Source organism: Aegilops tauschii, chromosome 7 (genome assembly GCF_002575655.3).
Source record: "Aegilops tauschii subsp. strangulata cultivar AL8/78 chromosome 7, Aet v6.0, whole genome shotgun sequence".
NCBI lineage: Eukaryota > Viridiplantae > Streptophyta > Magnoliopsida > Poales > Poaceae > Aegilops > Aegilops tauschii.
Genome location: NC_053041.3, coordinates 64,768,468 through 64,785,055, shown reverse-complemented (window position 1 = coordinate 64,785,055; position 16,588 = coordinate 64,768,468). Strand labels below are relative to the sequence as shown.

General features: G+C 41.3%; 1 protein-coding gene and 1 long non-coding RNA gene across 2 annotated transcripts; both read left to right on the top strand.

Annotated features, from left to right (window-relative positions):
• The first annotated feature begins 3,259 nt into the window (after nucleotides 1-3,259).
• LOC141026572 (uncharacterized) lies at nucleotides 3,260-4,917 on the top strand. The gene is made up of 3 exons (XR_012188859.1): nucleotides 3,260-3,521; nucleotides 3,605-4,568; nucleotides 4,769-4,917. It is a non-coding gene; the product is annotated as an uncharacterized lncRNA (long non-coding RNA).
• A 5,067-nt stretch (nucleotides 4,918-9,984) lies between these two features.
• On the top strand, nucleotides 9,985-12,460 carry LOC123494745 (uncharacterized). Its single transcript, XM_045230998.2, has 5 exons — nucleotides 9,985-10,270; nucleotides 10,385-10,597; nucleotides 10,685-10,777; nucleotides 10,909-11,013; nucleotides 11,702-12,460. Exons 2-5 carry the CDS (start codon nucleotides 10,397-10,399, stop codon nucleotides 11,846-11,848), a joined length of 546 nt encoding a protein of 181 aa, XP_045086933.1. The 5' UTR covers nucleotides 9,985-10,270; nucleotides 10,385-10,396; the 3' UTR covers nucleotides 11,849-12,460.
• Nucleotides 12,461-16,588: the final 4,128 nt, after the last annotated feature.

Here is a 16,588-nt window from a genome sequence, read left to right as displayed (position 1 = left end):
ATCCAAAATAGTGGGTTTAACATCTAGGGTTTTGATTTCTTCAATCCCACTTTTGTCAATTTTAGCATCAAGATCTAAAAACTCCGAATTTTTGGAACGCCTTCAAGATTCATATTGCAAAACAAAGATTTAATAGGGGACACATCAATAACTTTTAGATCTTCATCTTTATTTTCATAGAAATTTGAAGAACACGCTTTCATAAAGCAATCTTTCTTAGCACGCATTCTAGCGGTTCTTTCTTTGCACTCATCAATGGAAATTCTCATGGCTTTGAGAGACTCATTGATATCATGCTTAGGAGGAATAGATCTAAGCTTTAAATAATCAACATCAAGAGAAATTCTATCAACGTTCCTAGCCAATTCATCAACTTTAAGCAATTTCTCTTCAAGCAAAGCATTGAAATTCTTTTGCGAATTCATAAACTCTTTAACACTAGTTTTAAATTCAGAGGGCATCTTATTAAAATTTCCATAAGAGTTGTTGTAGGAATTACCATAATTATTAGAGGAATTGCTAGGATAAGGCCTGGGATTAAAGTTTCCTCTATACGCGTTGTTACCAAAATTATTCCTACCAACAAAATTCACATCCATAGATTCATTATTATTCTCAATCAAAGTAGACAAAGGCATATCATTAGGATCAGACAAAACACTCTTAGTAGCAAATAGTTTCATAAGTTCATCCATCTTTCCACTCAAAACATTAATTTCTTCTATTGCATGCACTTTTTTATTAGTAGATCTTTCAGTGTGCCATTGAGAATAATTAACCATAATATTATCTAGGAGTTTAGTAGCTTCTCCTAAAGTGATTTCCATAAATGTGCCTCCCGCGGCCGAATCTAAAAGATTTCTAGAAGCAAAATTCAATCCGGCATAATTCTTTTGTATAATCATCCATAAATTCAAACCATGAGTAGGGCAATTACGTATCATTAATTTCATCCTCTCCCAAGCTTGTGCAACATGTTCATGATCAAGTTGCTTAAAATTCATAATATCGTTTCTAAGAGAGATGATCTTAGCGGGAGGAAAATACTTAAGAGATAAAAGCATCTTTGCACTTGTTCCAAGAATCAATACTATTTTTAGGCAAAGATGAAAACCAAGCTTTAGCACGATCTCTAAGCGAAAAAGGAAATAGCTTTAATTTAACAATATCATTGTCAACATCTTTCTTCTTTTGCATATCACACAAATCAACGAAGCTATTTAGATGAGTAGCGGCATCTTCACTAGGAAGGCCGGCGAATTGATGTTTCATGACAAGATTCAACAAAGCAGCATTGATTTCACAAGATTCAGTATCGACAAGAGGAGCAATCGGAGTGCTAAGGAAATCATTATTGTTGGTATTGGTAAAGTCACATAATTTGGTATTATCTTGAGCCATCGTGACAAACAAGCAATCCAACACACGAGCAAACAAAAAGCAAGCGAAAAAGAGGCGAACGAAAAAGAGAGGGTGAATAAAGCGGCAAGGGTGAAGTGGGGGAGAGGAAAACGAGAGGCAAATGGCAAATAATGTAATGTGGGAGATAAGGGATTGTGATGGGTACTTCGTACGTTGACTTTTGCGTAGACCTCCCCGGCAACGGTGCCAGAAATCCTTCTTGCTACCTCTTGAGCACTGTGTTGGTTTTCCCTTGAAGAGGAAAGGGTGATGCAACAAAGTAGCGTAAGTATTTCCCTCAGTTTTTGAGAACCAAGGTATCAATCCAGTAGGAGGCTACGCGCGAGTCCCTCGTACCTACACAAAACAAATAAATCCTCGCAACCAACGCGATAAGGGGGTTGTCAATCCCTTCACGGTCACTTACGAGAGTGAGATCTGATAGATATGATAGGATAATATTTTGGTATTTTTGTGATAAAGATGCAAAGTAAAATAAAAAGCAAAGGAAATAACTAAGTATTGGAAGATTAATATGATGAAGATAGACCCGGGGGCCATAGGTTTCACTAGTGGCTTCTCTCAAGAGCATAAGTATTTTACGGTGGGTGAACGAATTACTGTTGAGCAATTGACAGAATTGAGCATAGTTATGAGAATATCTAGGTATGATCATGTATATAGGCATCACGTCTGAGACAAGTAGACCGACTCCTGCCTGCATCTACTACTATTACTCCACTCATCGACCGCTATCCAGCATGCATCTAGAGTATTAAGTTCATGAAAACAGAGTAACGCCTTAAGCAAGATGACATGATGTAGATCGATAAATTCATGCAATATGATAAAAACCCCATCTTGTTATCCTCGATGGCAACAATACAATACGTTCCTTGCTGCCCCTACTGTCACTGGGAAAGGACACCGCAAGATTGAACCCAAAGCTAAGCACTTCTCCCATTGCAAGAAAGATCAATCTAGTAGGCCAAACCAAACTGATAATTCGAAGAGACTTGCAAAGATAACATATCATACATAAAAGAATTCAGAGAAGATTCAAATATTGTTCATAGATAAACTTGATCATAAACCCACAATTCATCGGTCTCAACAAACACACCGCAAAAGAAGATTACATCGAATAGATCTCCATGAGAGAGGGGGAGAACATTGTATTGAGATCCAAAAAGAGAGAAGAAGCCATCTAGCTACTAATTATGGACCCGAAGGTCTAAGGTAAACTACTCACACTTCATCGAAGGGGCTATGGTGTTGATGTAGAAGCCCTCCATGATGGATGCCCCCTCCGGCGGAGCTCCGGAACAGGCCCCAAGATGGGATCTCATGGGTCCAGAAGGTTGCGGCGGTGGAATTAGGTTTTTGGTTCCGTATCTGATCGTTTGGGGGTACGTAGGTATATATAGGAGGAAGGAGTACGTCGGTGGAGCAACAGGGGCCCACGAGGGTGGAGGGCGCGCCCCTACCTCGTGGCTTCCCTATTGGTTGCTTGACGTAGGGTCCAAGTCTCCTGGATCATGTTCGTTCCAAAAATCACGTCCCCGAAGGTTTCATTCCGTTTGGACTCCGTTTGATATTCTTTTTCTGCGAAACTCTGAAATTGGCAAAAAACAGCAATTCTGGACTGGGCCTCCGGTTAATAGGTTAGTCCCAAAATTAATATAAAAGTGAATAATAAAGCCCAATAATGTCCAAAACAGTAGATAATATAGCATGGAGCAATCAAAAATTATAGATACGTTGGAGACATATCAGTCCCGTACAATATGGGTGGATGTACCCAGTTGAAAGAAGGCTTTATCTTTAGAGCGCTATGTGAGGAATAGGGCGCGACCAGACGGTTCGATTGCTGAGGCATATATTGCAGATGAATGCCTGGCATTTTGCTGCAGGTACATGGATGATGTTGAAACAATATTTAATCGGAAACCAAGAAATATAGGTTTTTCAGATGAAGAAGCCTATGGTGTTGATGTTTTTGGGCATGGAGTTAATTTTACTTCTGGATATGAATATGAATATGTGCATGAGCAAAAAGAATTTGACCAGATGGTGTGGTATGTGTTGAACAATTGTGATCAAGCTAAGAAATATATCGAGTACGTTGTCACTTCTGAAACTTGCGCTTGTTGCATTGTGTTGTACATATGTGATCTCGAGACTAATTTGTTTTATTTTACAGTATGTTCAGAGATGAGTTAAAGAGAAAACGGTTGCCGGACAGTGATAAGAGCTTCAACAAAATTTCCAGACATGGTTCAGGAACTATGTTAGTTTTGATTCACATCTAGTTATAATTTTTGGTTGTCAAATTTCACTGCAGATTCTAATGTATGTGTTTGTGTGCTGTTGCAGATGATGAGGCTGCGAGATGAGGTTGGCGAAGAGGTAGATGAAGATCTCTTTGCCTTGGCATGTGGTCCTGATCGGAGAGTCCGGAAATTCTCATCGTGCATAGTGAATGGGATTAGATTTAACACTATTGCTCGTGATAGCAACAAGAGGACGCAGAACAGTGGAGTCATGACCGAATGTGAACATGACCGTAAGGTCATAGATTTTTATGGAACCTTGAAAGAGATCATTCAGTTAGATTATAACTTGGAAGATAGGTCAGTTGTTTTGTTTAAATGTGACTGGTTTAAACTTGATGGAAAGAAGACTGAACTTAAAAATGATGGTTTTTTCAAAAGCATACATGTTGGAAGTTTGTGGTACAAGGATGATTCTTTGATTCTGGCTACTCAGGCTAGTAAGGTCTTTTATTTGCCAGACACGAAGTATGGGAAAAATTGGCAAGTTGTGCAAACATTCGACCATAGGCATCAGTTCTATATTAGTGAAACTGAGGGTGTACCTTTTAGTGGTCCTGCATATCAAGAGGAGGAGTGTTGTGAAGAGGAGGGTAGGAGAACATCAGTTTCTAACCTTACATCTGAGAAGCCTTTGCATAGAGATGATGAGCAAGGTATTACTTTTGAAGCTGATGTCGTTGCCCGTTTGATGAAAGAAAAAACCACAAAAGTGTATGAAGGTGGCGATGAAGATGAAGAAGATGACACAGGTTTGGAGTATTGCAGTGAAGACGAAGGAGGTGCCACAATGGATGTCGACAGCGATGACGAGTAGATGTTTTAATGTAGAAGGTACTATCTTCATTCATGTTGCATAATGTTTTCCTTTGCTACTGCAATATCCTGTTGCTGTTTACACACTACATGCTTGTTCAGTACAGTACATGGGAGACTGAGGTGTTTATCCACTACAAGTTTGTTCAGTTCAGTACATCGTCTCTTGTTGCATATGTACAGTTTGAATGCACTTCTAATTTTGAAATATTCGACAGGCGTTGCTGACAAGGCTGAGAAGGAGATGCTGAAAAAAGGTTGTGCTGCAAGCTTAAGTTGGTCTGTACATTGCTTTTGGCTCTGTAATACTGTCATCTACAATGGTAGTATCTGGAGTTTTATTTTGTTTGCCTTGATATGGCAATGACCGGTGATTCTTGTGATCCGTAACAGAGTTGTATCTGGATCTATATTTTGTTTTCCTTGATAGGCCAGTGACCACTGATCCTTGTTGTGATCCGTATCAGAGTTGTATTTGGAGTTATATTTTGTTTGCCTTGATAGGCCAATGACCGCTGATCCTTGTTGTGATCCGTATCAGAGTTATAGTTTGTCAGTGTGTTAACGAAGTCGTTGTGGTTGTAATCCTTCTTGTATGCCTGACAATATATCGTTGTGGTTGTAATCCTTTTTGTTTGCCTGACAATATATTATCTCTGTACCGGCTGTTGTGAGGATGGCATTTGTGTGCTGTCATTGGCTATTCAGGTACACAAATTATTCCTGAAATTCATATGGCTCATGTATGTTCATAATATGGCCTAAAATCAAGTTTGTTGTATCTAGTTTAGATGCCATCTTCCAAAACATCAGTGCAGCTATCCTTAGCCATTAACGTCTAGCTTCTTTGTATACCCTATTTGAGCATAGAAGCACACTGTGACACGCTCGGTTGCTTGAACTAATGCACAGAGAGGGAGAGCGCGTGGTGACCAGTGACCTGGCATGCAATAATGGCGCTCTGTGTGTTTCTAGCAGCGCGACGAGCAGTTCAGGGCCCTACTCGCTCACCCCTCTCGCCTGTAGCTCTCTCCCGCCCCTGCGATCACTTCTCTCCAGCCGGAGTCGATGGGAGCTGCTCTGCCGTGCCGGCCGGTGCGACGCCGACGGCCCCAGGGTCCGGCACTGTTCAAACCCCCCTGGCGCCAAGGTCTCATCCCACCTGCCCCCTCCAACACGTGAGAAGGAAAGAAGAAAAGAGGCACCATATCGTGGGGAAAGAGGGATCGAAGGAAACAGGGAGAGGGCAGAGCACCAGATCGTGAGGACCTGGGAGAGAAAAGAAGGAAAGAAAGGGAAGGAAAAGAGAGAGGAGGAGGAGATCTCGCGCAACTCACCAGACACTGTGTCTGATCCATCGCGCGACCACTCCCTGCTTCGACGCGCTCCACCAGACAGGTTAGCGCGGGCGTCTGTTCCATCGCGTCTGTGTTTTTCTGTTGGGAGACACTAACCCACCACGTTGCTTCCCTATGGGCTGCGGGCCAATAGATATTCCTCTATTGCATCTGCCTGTACACAAAAAATGTTGAAGTAAAAAGTTCGCAAATTATTAGAACGTTCACCGATTAAAAAATTTGTTAAGAAATTTAAAAATGTTCTCAAATTTTAAAAAAAGTACATGAATTGGAAAAATGTTTGATGATTCAAAAAAACATAATGTTCAAAAGTTCATGGATTTAAAAAAAATATCACGAATTTTAAAAATCATCATGAATTAAAAAAGTTCACAAATTTGAAAATGTTCATGAATTTAAAAAAAAATGAGAAAACGTAAAGGAAAAAAGGAAACAAAACAAAGAACCAACCAAAATCCACGGAAGCTTCAGAAAACCGAAGAGGGGTGGAGCTAGATGGCCCGACCTATTATAACCAGACACTTGGTTGTAGTGGACTCCCCTTACCATTTGAATTGTATTCAGCACAATATGTGCCAAATAGCACATTCCTCGATAGCATATGTCGCAGGCTTCCTTCCCTGTCCGATAGCACAAGATACAAATAGGATCCACTGATAAGGTTGCGCCAAATAGTAGCAATCGGGCGGCATTGTGGTGGTGCGGGCATGCAACCACGAACGCTCGGGCGACATGGCTGCGGGTGTTGTTGAGGTTGTGTATCGGTGCCCGGCATTCATGTCCCTTGGGTCTGTGTGGCGTGCGTTTGTTTCGGATGCTTCGATGTTGTGTTGGTGCTTTATAATATAAAGCGGGGGGGGGGGGGGGGGGGGGGGGGGGAGGGGGGGAAACCCTCTTTCCTAAACCAAATAGTAGCAATCGATACATAGGGGTTGTTTGGTTGAAACCCTGAGGAGCATGCGTGAGCTGTTCTCAAGGCTGGATGTGGCCTGAAGTCGTATCAGAAATTGATTGATCAGGAATCCATGCTCAAGCTTCCAACTTCATAGGACGTCCACGGGTCCTGCAGAGTCACATGGTCGTCTGATTCCTCCAATCGACTCCCCGGCGCTTGCGAGGCTCAAGGGAACGCGACTCCCCTTAAAGCTTCCGAGAGCACGCGCTCTGTTCGCGAGTTCTCCATCCGTCCACCCTGGAGCTCATGCCACCCATCGGTCGACGCGTATCGACGTCCTGCACCTCCATGTGATCAACTCAGATAGAGATGGCCGAATCAACAAGTTGTTCGTTTCGACGATACAAAGGCTTTTTCACGTCGAGATGCGTCTATAACCAAGTTTATTGGAGTTGGTAGTTCCCTTGCTCATAATTTAAAAAATCAAACCGATAATCCAAACCGATAATCGAACCGGTGAGGCCGCCGATCCGGTTCGGTTTTTTAAACTATGTCATCGTTTCCCCTATGGTTTGTAAAAAAGTTGGCGCATATGTCTTGCTCATTCTAGTAATTATTTCCTAATAATAGTGCATAACTAAATATATGTCTTACTAATTACAGCAATAAATAATAAACTTGTGTTATATGCTCTAGAATGTTCTAAATTTGGCTCGGCGGCAAAAAGCGCGCGCACGCAGGTTACAGTTTTCGCTCCAGCCGCGCGGCTGCGCCAAGGAAAAAAACAACACAACGCGAATTGACGCTATTGCCTAGCAATGTTCCCCAAAATTACACATATGCATTCACCCACCAGCACCAGATGAAGGGCCTATTAGTAATTTTACACACACACAATCTACCCCCACCGCACCACCAGCCAAATCCCCTCCCTTCCCCGCGTATCGCCAAATCCCCTCCCTCCCATTCCCCTTCCTACTCCGCCGCCGGCCACAACTTCACCTCCTCCACCGCCGAGCCCAACTTCCCTTCCCTTCCTCGTCCACCTCCATCGCAGAGCACGAATCCCCTCCCTCCCCTGCACCATGCTCTTCCACTGCCGGTCAAGACCCCCTTTCCCCCACCATCCGCCTCCACCAAACCCTAGAGTAAGCCGTCGCCGCCACCGCCAATGCCACCACACTGCACCACTGCTGAGCACAACTCCCCTTCTTCTTTCGCCTCCACCGCCGGTCACTACCCACCTCAACTGCCGGTCAAGAACCCCCTCCCCCTCCTCTCCACTCCACCAAACCCTAGAACAAACCGTCACCGCGACCATACTGCGCCGCTTCAAGGACCTCTGCGCCACACTGATGGGGAAGAAGACTGCAGCGAAGAAACCCCGAGGACGCAAGACAGCAGGTATAATCTTCTTAACCCACCCCACGCCTGCCTATTTTCTGTTCATGCATATGTATGTCTAATGGGTGTGTGGTAAAAGCGTTTTTCTTGTGTTTTATTTAAGTTGCTAGCGTTTCTTGTCCATTAGAGTTCTGGTCATACCTATGAAAAAAGGGTCTTGTCATGCCAACTGTAGATTTGGGTCACATATTGTTACAAACTTAATCAAAAAATAGTACTTTGTTATTAACTACAGATTATACACATAGTAATTCGTGCTCATGTGTTCACTCATCTTAGAAGCACCACTACATCCTTTGGAGGAGTCGCGCATCAGAACATGCATAAGGAACAATTCAAGGCTGCAAGCACTCGGAATTTCTGCACTATCGACATTGTTTGCAGCCAAAACTGTCATTTCACCTGAAAAAAATAAACCCAAGCATAGTAGTAATGATTCTGAAGCCGAGTACCATCCTAACGAGGACAATACCAGTGAAGGAGAGTCATCCGATGATAGTTTAGTAGATGAAACAGAAGCACTGCAGTCCACACCTGCTGCTAGCTCAAACTCTAAGGTGCTAATTTCCTCCATCTAGTCATTCATTGCTTAGATATGTTGCTTGTTTGCCGTTGCAGCAGAATTTTGTTACTATTTGTTGATTAAACCATGTTTTCATATCTATCAGGGCTGTAAGAAGACTAGTCAGAAAACAAGTAAGAAAAGATCTGCTGCCATGCCCCCTGGTGGAGTCAAGCCTCGGCCTCCTAAGAGAGTTCATGCGGACCTCCCAACTAATCCACGAGTCACAAGGTCGAAGAAAGCTCTATTACAAGATGCTGATGCAGGTACTCAAAGTGAGGAAATGTCTGATCCTAAACATCAGACTCCAAGTGTCATCCATAAGCCAACTGCTTCTATGGCTTGTGTCCGCCCAGCTGAAGAAATTGTTCCCAACTTTGATGACGATGGTGTTGAAGGCAAGTTCTTAATATTATTATCATATCATGTTTTTTGTTTTGAATTGCTAGCCTAGGCTATTAGCTCTGATTGCATGATGAACATACTCTCACTGGATGCTTTTTTCTAAAAAGGTGATGATCCTGGACATTGTGACGATGACAACTGGATTGCCAATGGAGCTGATCTCATTGCCCATCGTGATGACGAAAATGAGATGGCGAACGAAGCTGGTGGTAGTGCCCAACCAAATCAGCAAACCCAACCTAACAATAACTCCGAAGGCATGTTATAACCTGAATCTTTCTAGCATCTATTAGAGTTAAACTTCTTGTTCAATCTATTGTTCTATGCATCTTCCTGTCTTAATTTATACCATATGTGTGCATGATTTTTTATGAGTCATTCCAGTGCTGCGGGATGATGATATTCTCAAGGACAACTCCATTGTGCTCATTTCTTAATATCACAGTATTTAAATAAGGACAATTTACATAGTACTGAATTTAAAATTGTGTTTCTTGCAATGGATTCTATCATGATTTTAGTTTTATCTTCTTTTGTCTTTGTTGAAGATATTGCCTTGTTGAAATCTGCTCGAACCGTGTCTTCCGTTCTAGTTAACCTGTGCATTCGTAACAATCAGAAACACACCAACATGACAGATACTGCAATATTCCATTTAGTTGTTGTTGCCATATGGTTACTAGTATATTGTCTTGACTTTTTTGTGAGCTTAATTCCTCTTGTTATAGTTACTCATTTTGAAACGACGTTCTCCATTTATTAGTACACTTCTATACGTGTAATTGCGGTTTAATTGTATCCATTCTTGATTTTACCTTTTTTCAGGTCCACAATCCTATGAGGAGCCAAGGGAAAGGGGCCCCAATTTGGGAAAAGGTCTGGAAAGGATCACTCGACGCCGGCAGGGCAAACTGCCGCTTGTCATTCCAGAAGGGAAGTTAAGGCCGGAGGCACCTCTTCTTGCTGCAAAGTTCGCAACTGAATGCAACGTCGCAGTTAGACACCATATGCCTGTGTTTAAGCGCTGGAAGGATTACAAGGACCCAGATGGACATGTCCGAGATGGGATCTTCAAGACTTTGTAGGAAAAGTTGGTGTAAGTACAAAGTCCAAGCCTTTCTCCCTCAAATTGCTATCAACCTGTCAATTTTTCCTATTGTGTCAATTATGTGCAATCATGATACTTACACATGTTTTTTCATCGGGCTAGAACAAGTTTCAGATGGACATTGATGCTGTGCCAGTTAGGAAGGCTTGTACTGAAATGCTGAAACGTGTGACTCGCCAACAACGATACAGGCTCAAGAAAGAGTATTTTGACCCTCGCCCACTCCATTTGGTGACGAGAACGTCTCCTGTCCCCTCGATGACTGATGAGCAGTGGAATGAGCTAGTGGAAAGCTGGAAGGATCCCAAAAAGATGGTATGTTTCTTCCTCGAGACCAATCTCTCGCCTTCTACATGCTAATCAAGAAATTGTGCCTTACATGTATTTGGTCTCTTGATGTAGGGGATATGTGAAACTAACAAAAATAATCGAGCTCAAGTTAAGTTTCACCAAACCACTGGCTCGCGCAGCTACCCTGTGCACTGTGATAATCTGGTAAGTCAAACATGTGGCTCTCGATGTGCATTGTCATGAGAAATATTCTTGACCATAGGTTCATGTAAACTGTTGCGTCCATGTAGTAACTGTGTATGATGCTCCCTTGCCTTCATATTGGTTGTTTCCAGGGAGACAAATACAAAGATAAAGAACCCACTGCATTGGATTTGTTCAAGGAGTGCCACTACAGCAAGAAAAAGAAAAGCTACATCGCTGTTGTCCAAGCTGCAATTGTAAGTCAACTTCAAAAGACTACCAACCATCATTTTACCTTTTTGCTTACTAGAACTAATATTGTTTGAGTTACTCCACCAGATTGAAACTGAGAATCAAATGTCAGTGTATCTTAATTGAAAATGTTAACATGTTCACTTAACTATCTTGTAATAGCCTGTCCTGTATGATTGTACCCTTTTTTATTTTCATACAACTGATAAGTTTTGAAGCGATTGAAAAACATCAGTTTTGATTTAGTATATAGCTAGATGAAATGTCTTCAATAAATGCGCATAATCACTTTGACATGTGACCAATCAGCCACCTAAAATTACAGATTTTTTTATTAATCTATTATTTGGCTTTATATATTGTAGTTTTGGCCATCCTCAGTGTCTTATATTTTTAGTGTGTGTGTGTGTATATATATATTATAGACTGACCTCGAGAAATAATTTGATTTAAACATTACTCACTTCTAGTTAAATCATGAAATAGTCCACTTTGTTGTAGATGATAGTATATATGAATAATTTGAATCACCTCCGCACAGAAAAAAGATTAATCTGATTGTTATCACAAGTGTTTTGTAAAGGATGCATGATAGCTTTCCTTACAAAGACAATGCATGTAAGCTTGTTGATGTTGTCTTCTCTACTTGTGCTTAAGCCGTCTTATAACCATGTTTGTTGCTTGCATTGCTAGACCGAGATGGAAAACAAGGCCTCTCAGCCTACAGAAGATGGACAGGAATCGAACTCCGCGACCGAGGCTGTAGCTGAAGTGCTTGCTAAGCACACCAAGAAGCCAAGGTTTCTTCAGCATGTGGGGATCCAGTATGTCCATGCGTGATCTAGCGATAGCAACTGTCAAGCAGAATTGGCAAAGAGGGGCAATGTCGAGCTTTGGGCACTTGTTGACACCTTGACCAAGCAGTTGAAGGAGTCCGAAGAAGCAAGGACCACGCAAGACGAGGAGCACAGGAAGAGAGATGAGGAGAACAGGAAGAAGCAAGCTGAGATGGATGCAAAACTGGACTTTTTGCTAAGTCAGTTGCAAGCAAGATCAGCTCAAGGGTAAGTTGTTTGTCCAAGATCAGCCGTCATCTCTACTTGATGCATGGAAGCTATCTGAATGTGATATACTGCTAGAACCTACCTTCTTATTTTGTAATGATTTTGTTGTGCAAACTGCACACTGTTGGATGCAAACTGGTTGCATTTTGCTGCTCCATTGTTGGTGGATTTGGAGATGTAAGCTCAATGTTACTATGCTTTGTGATGTTGTTCTTCTTTTATGTATTTGTGATGGATCTGGAGATGTAAGCTCTTAGGCTTGGAAACCCATTTTGTGTAGAAACAAAGAAGGGCTGGGTTGGGTAGAGTAAACACTAATGGGGCGAATAAAGTGGGCCTCGAAACACACTTTCTGGCTAAAAAAAACACAAGTGCCGCATAATTTTAATGGGCTGATGTGCATATTGAACACGTGGAAATGGGCCAACGAGAGTGTAAATGATTATGGACCAAAACGAACGGGCCAACCAGCTGCGGTAAAATGGACCCATAGGCCTGGCTGTACTAAAATAAATGGGCCTGACCACACTGGGCCGAATGCCATCGGCTTACACTGTGCCACGTCAGCTCCACGTTGGCGCCACATCAGCTCCACGCTGGCGCCACGTCATCTGCATGCTGGCGCCACGTCAGATCACGGGAGATGCCACATGGGACTTGTCTTTCTACACGTCATGTAAATCTGTGACGGAATAGTCTGTCACAGAGGACCGGGCCTTGGGCGGGCCGGGGGTCAGATCGGTGACGGTGATAGACCGTCATAATTCATGACGGAAACAAAAATCCGTCAAGGATGGGCGGGAGGGCAAATTATGACGCGATATACATGACGGATTTTTGGACCGTCACGCCCGGCCATCCTTGACAGTTTTTGCCATGTTTGTGACGAACACTGACTGTCACAGATTAACGACTTTCTTGTAGTGGAAAAAGGTGTGACATAGGTATTTGGGGTCTTGCCCTCTCCAATATATTGTATAGAAGACCAAACCTGCCGTTTTCCTGAGGTTGTACAACATTATGTGACGCGAACTGCCATCTTGCTTCGTCGTCATCGTCGTCGTTGCCCCTCGCCGGGAAGTACTTGCGTCGCGTAGGAACAGGGCCAAGGCAGCGAATCGTGATCAGCGAGCTATGACGTTCAATGGGTTAGTATTGATTTGTCTAATACTATCTTTTCTACTAATACATATATGTTGCACAGTGCAATTTATCTTCTATTCTCCTCCACATGGAAGTGGAATCCATGTAAAGAATTTGTGGGGATGATGATGCTGTGTATAGGAGATAGCTGAGAAAAAAAGCCATGTAGGTGATGGATTTGTGTAAATGTACATGCATGGTATAATATATAGATGAAAAATCTGAATATGAAAAGTACTATGTGCACATGATAAATTCTCCTTCGAAACTTGGTCCCATTTTCAAGTATTCAATCTAAATCTCAGGTTGTTTTTTCTTATCATATTCGTTCTTCTCCCATGTGGAAGGTTTGAACCTACAAGAAATCTGATGTAGTTTTCTCTACAATTGGTAACTTATACAATAGATTTGCCACCAAGATATAGCATTTTCTATGATGATGCAGATGATACTAGCCTATTCACATATCAGGATGCTCCCATATCTTTATCCTTCTTTGACCTTAACATTCATGGAGAGAAATTTGAATGGCAGAGCATCCTGGTGCGCGCCTCTGGCATAGTCCAGGTAACAGAGTCATGGTTCAGAGGTGTAGAAGTAATGGGCTGTAGTTGTTCTGCTGTGATGAAATACATGATCCTATAGTTGATCTTGGTCATGAAAGTGGGGTAAATTTCTAAAACTCTGCAACGCAAACCATAGTTTGATGATCTCGATGTCTTCAGTTAATCAAATCATCCATACACTGAAACAGAAATCAATCTGGTCTGCTATTAGGTCAGGTCCAGATATAGAAACCATTCATTGGTAAATGCATCTGAAATTCTGAACAAAACAATTGCTTAATGTGAGAGGAAATCAAGATTCTTGATATGGTACGGATGATTAATGTTAGCAACATATCAAGTATAACAGTGGGACTATTGTTTCTTGGTTGTGTTGCTCTTCTTTAGTAAAATATGAATATTTTTCAAACTTTGATTTCTCCTTTTGTATTAGCTCTCGCCTAACCACGTTTTTTCTCAAAGTGTTAGTTATACTTTGTTTAGAAACTTGAATCTTGCTGCGGTCAAACAATGAGGCAAATCCATATGTACCTCTTTTATGCCCACTAAAATTAGCCAAAAAGTTCATGAAACTTAATTGCAAATATATCTGAAGACGCTTATCGTCTTTCACTTATTGTCTATTCTATAATGTTTCTGTATTGCCATCTAATTTCGAGACTATATATCTTTTGTCATTTATTTACGATGTTCAGGGGTATTTCCTTAAGTCATGCATGTTTGCATTTCTCTAAATTGGCATCAAATCACTGCAAGTCAGCGCTAATTCCTGCAGAATGTCGATGTTAACTTCCGCGGAGTTCGCGAGCCTTAGTGACAACACTACATTGCGCATAACCAGGGGACATACCACTGCTCCTACCCTGACGCGGTGCTGATCTGGACGACATATCTCAGAGTAAGGCCGGCATGATGGGAATATAACATATACGTCAAGAGGGTCCCTATCAAGGTTGGAGAGCAGAGCCCGTCATGGCATCCAACTTCCAGCTTAGTAGACTGACGTGCATGCTTGGTTCTGCGTTTTTCACATATCAACGACAACAACTGTGCGTGCAGCCCTTGCTGATATCTCGAGGAATTTTTTGGCTTTGGAATACTGAGAACGCTCAAGATGGTACCTGATGTTTTGTCGAGTTTTCTAAAAACTAATTAGTGTACGTAGTATTGTGTTTTTTCTTTCTTACAAAACAATGCAGTGTTATATTTTTTTTTCAGAATAGTGCTGTAATCTGTGTGGGAAAACCATGTGTAAAGTTGGAAGGATCCCTTTAAGTTGGTTCTCAGTATTTTTGCATCATCTGTGTCATAATGTATCATATCGAGTGTGGAGATAATACATAGTTCAGTTGTTAAAACAAAAATAATTGTTCCTAGATTTTGTTAGATTAACCGGCTACTTGGCTAGACTTGAACTATTTATAATTTCCCATTTGTTCTATACATTTAGTACTAGCACGGAATCTTTGTTATATCAATTAATTATTTGTTTTAGTTGTATATATTTGTCCTGAAAGATTTAATGTCCAAACTGCACGGCATGGGCCAGCTTTCTAGAAATAACATATCTTGATGTAGTCTCCAAACTGTACGGTAATCATTCTCTTTTCATTTCTCAGTCTGCTTGAATTTGATTGATATAGTACATGTTCTTAATGGGAACCCTTAGCATTGCGGAAAACCAAAGTTCCAATATGTGTATGCGCGTGTAATTTACATGCCTAAAACCACGAAACAAGAATACATGTATATGACAACAATATAATGGCCAGTACAGAAAAAACAGTACATATAAAAAATACATTACAAATCACTAATTTCCTTTGGCTGAGTCAAAACAAATATAAAATTTTAAACAAAATCCAGCAATCTCTTTAATGAGCGACGTACAATCATCTCCCCATGATACCTTCCACCCTTCTCCTGTGCAACGGAATATGGATGCAAACACAATAACATAGAGTTGCAAAGGGAGTTCACCGTGGTGTGGGGACACCTCGGAAATGAATGGGGATTGGGGGTTATAATGCAGATGGTACTAGCCTATTCAATTTGTCCAGGACGTTGTGGTGGAGCTCAGATAGAGGAGATAGCATGTTGAAACCATTGGCACCCAAAGACGCAAAGTTATGCGCTGATCGAGACGGACGGATACAACAATTAGAAATAAAGGGAAAATTAAGTAAGGGCTATAGAGCTGATTTTTACTACTCGGAAGTAGCAAGTAATATTTCAACGATAAATATATTAATGATTTTCATATGCGTAGAGTTGGTATTCTCTCTGTTATAGTTCGGTCAAATTTTAAATTATACACTAAATCTCACATGTGAAATAAGCTAAGATACCAAATAAATTTGCCAGCATTGTTTAAGAATGGCTCTAAATCCATGGTATGTGCTGAAAAAATGAGCATATGGAAAATTTATGTTTGCCCCATCAATAAAATGATTAATTGACTACAAAGCCATTGTCAACTAATAACAGGTTAACTATATTGTTTGGTCAAATTTGTACAAAGTTAGCACTTTTAATAGGCTAGCCCGTGCGAATGCACGGGTTTACGACTAGTTTCTATCTAATTCATCTAATATTTGACATTAATATCTAACATTTCTATATATATGTAATCATCTAACAATTGATATTAATCTAACATTTATATAAACTAAAAGTATAAAAAACTAAAAAACAGAAAACAGAAAATAATTAAGAAAAATATGTCTCTTTGTGTGTACTGTGTGTACATGTGTGTGTGTGTACTCTGTGTGTGCTGGCCGCTGGCCATGGCGCGGCAGGGGGCCGGG